The sequence below is a fragment of the Alosa sapidissima genome, chromosome 4 (genome assembly GCF_018492685.1).
Source record: "Alosa sapidissima isolate fAloSap1 chromosome 4, fAloSap1.pri, whole genome shotgun sequence".
NCBI lineage: Eukaryota > Metazoa > Chordata > Actinopteri > Clupeiformes > Clupeidae > Alosa > Alosa sapidissima.
The window spans coordinates 10,586,972-10,590,014 of record NC_055960.1 but is presented as its reverse complement, the minus strand read 5'-3'; the positions used below and the strand labels follow the sequence as shown (position 1 = coordinate 10,590,014).

The window sequence follows — 3,043 nt, the reverse complement described above, 5'->3', positions numbered from 1 at the left end:
TACTTTGTTGCTCCAACCCTTCCAACGTTAACGGGGACGAACGGTTGACATTTTCCCGTATTTTGGGTGAGAAACCCGGGAAATCTCCCTTAGGCTATTTTCAATGTTCAATGTTGACAGCTATGGAACGAAAGAGAACATTATATATGGCGACAGAAATCAACAGTCAAACAAGCCACTTTGATTTTTTGCTGTTTTCATGAATACAAAAGTTGGGTGACCCCCCCCCCCCCCCCCCTAGACAAAAAAAAGTTGGGTGACAATAACAATAACAAACAGTTACTTAAAGAAAATAGTTGCAGACAGATAAAGTATATTGTTCTTGCTCTTTATTATTGAGTAGATAATCCAGGATACAGTTTTCTCTGAGGCTTCACTTTAACAATGCTCAGCTTGCAAGAACAGTAAATTGACATACGCTTGGAAAATGTTTGATCCCTAATTCCATATATCAGAGAGCTTAACAGTCTTGGGACTATACTCGTAATCAAATAGCTAAAGAATGTTATCTTTGACCTATCGTTGGGGAAAAAAGGAACTAATATCATATCAAGAACAGGACTAACATAGGACAACATACACAGAAAAAGCTGTACACCGTGCAACATAATCGTGTTATGGGCTTTTTTGGCTGAAGAATCTCCTTTAGCTTTTTTTGCGACAGCAAATATCCTAAAGTAAGTGCAGATCAGTATCAACCACACAAATGACAAGTAAAGAGCTTGGAGAACCTTTGTCTTAACCTGGTAATATTCTGACTTGTATAAAATTAGGGGATAACAGAAGATTGTAGTGGAAAAAAAGCTCATAGGCTCGGTTATGAGGAGAATGACAATATCAGCTAGTCCAGGTATGAAGCCGACCCACCAGATGAGGCCAATGAGAATATATGTCCTGTGCACCGTGCAGATCTGACCATGATGAAGAGGTTTGCATATGGCAATGTAACGCTCAATAGCCATACCAGCCAGATTAAGCGGTGTAATCTTGTGGGTTGTTGAAGCAATCACAGTCAAAGTGCAACAGATGGATATGTTAAAAATTGGATAGGCATAAGTCAAAACATACAGTGTTACAGATATAGATACCATGATCATATCATTTATCACTAAATGTATGTAAAGGATATATCTTGTGTCAGTGTGAAAAACAGAGTTATTCAAGTAAGTCATAACTATGATCCAATTGATGCTGTTGATCAAAACTCCCAGGACAACAATGACAAGATTTTTCGCCAAAGCCTCCTGAAAGTCATCTCTGACAGTGTAATTCATCATCTCTGCCAGTATGCATCAATATGCTGAATTTTTTTAAGATTAAGATCATCAGTTCATAATGTCATAATGATGCTGAAAACAGGATGACTATGACATGTGATTGTCATGATATACTGCATACCATAATACCATACATGTTTACATGGCAATATCAAGTACATTTTGTGGTGTTAGCTAAGAACATCTCACAACATAACAAGGAGCTCTACCTTGACACACATTGCGAGGAGCTTCGATGACAGTGGGACTTATAAGATGTGAGAGAGGGTCATGTTTAGGGGTGTGGTTGAAATATTGAGTAGGAGATTAGGACACACAGTCAGGATACTACACACAGCCAATTACACATAACACATGGACTAAAATGGAACATGAGACATTGACGATTGTATACACATGTGCACAGTGTATAGGGCAAATCACATCACACACACTCAATAATGTTTCAACCTAGGCACAAAATAGAAACATTATTAGCTTGGAACTACATTCTCATTCAGGCGAAGCACTGCTAATGCAGCTTTTCAGGTGCTGCGTGAAAATCACTCTGCCAAAGTAGCAGTGCTTTTCCTGAATGAGAACATTCAGGAAAAATGTTGGAGTTCTTTTATCATTTTTGGGTGCTATAGGCTAGTTGGCCTCCTCAATGAACTGTGGGTGCTTCAGACTGAGTTACTGCACGCCAGAGGTGGGAGTAAGTCACACATGTGCAAGTCACAAGCAAGTCTCAAGTCTTAACCTTCAAGTCTCAAGCAAGTCCAAGTCATTTTTTGTGACAGTCAAGCAAGTCAAGTCATAGCCAAATCATACAAATTCATGATGATTTACCCATGTTTTCATTTTAAAATAAGCTACAATAGGCTAGTTATGAACTGCTGGAGTTTTATTTGTAACAATCAAATAGACATTGTATTCATTCAAGCCACATAGCCTCTGAACCAGGGGTCTCAAACACCCGGCCCGCGTCCTGCCCAATTCCGGCCCGCGACGGATGACAAAATAATAATGTAATCCGGCCCTTGAGGCTATTAATTGCGACAAACAACGATACTGATTAAAATAGACGATAGATCCAGGTACGGTGACAAATCTCATTTGTACGCCTACTCTGCTCCACTATGTGCAAGACATCCAGAGCTTGATTCAAACCCAAAATCGCTGCGCAAAGTTTTCAGGAAATACTTGTATTACACGCGAGAAACACAAAGACGTGCATTTGTAATGACGCGGAACCGATGCACGCCATAGTGTTGCAGAAATTAAGCAGAAATAGGCCTACACCAAATGTTGAAAAACGTTCACGTGTGATGAAGTCTTAGGTAAGCTATGTTATTCACCTATTCTTATTCTGAAGGAGAATATCCTTTTGGAGATTATGATCGATCATCTATGACAGTGATCACGGTGCGTCTGTGAATGGAGGTGCGTGTATACAACGGTGTCCACTAAGTATACCATGCTTGTTTCGACCCTCTGCCCAACATAGCTTGGAGGTTGCAGTGGTAATCGTGATGATAGTGTCCGTAATGGATGTGGTACAGACAGCAGGGCTAGTAGAAATAGGGCTCTAAAGAACTACAGTCACCCGCAATATGATGCGAACTTCTGGGTACTGCAGATTACCCGCGATAGGAACTGTTTGACCAGAATACTTTATTGTAGGCCTATATTGTAGTAATCTATTACTAAACCACAACATCTTAGGTGTTGGTATACATCTTAGGTGTTTTCATGTTAATTTGTTATGTGGGTAATATGAAAAAAGG

The 3,043-nt window shown here is 39.8% G+C and overlaps 1 protein-coding gene across 1 annotated transcript; it reads right to left on the bottom strand.

Annotated features, from left to right (window-relative positions):
* Positions 1 to 332: 332 nt before the first annotated feature.
* On the bottom strand, positions 333 to 1,283 carry LOC121706980 (odorant receptor 131-2-like). The gene has a single exon (XM_042089161.1). The coding sequence runs from the start codon at positions 1,275 to 1,277 to the stop codon at positions 333 to 335; it is 945 nt and encodes a 314-aa protein (XP_041945095.1). The 5' UTR covers positions 1,278 to 1,283.
* Positions 1,284 to 3,043: the final 1,760 nt, after the last annotated feature.

Bases quoted from the DNA above. Each gene is read 5' to 3' on its own strand.
- LOC121706980 (XM_042089161.1), bottom strand. From the start codon at position 1,277: ATGATGAATTACACTGTCAGAGATGACTTTCAGGAGGCTTTGGCGAAA.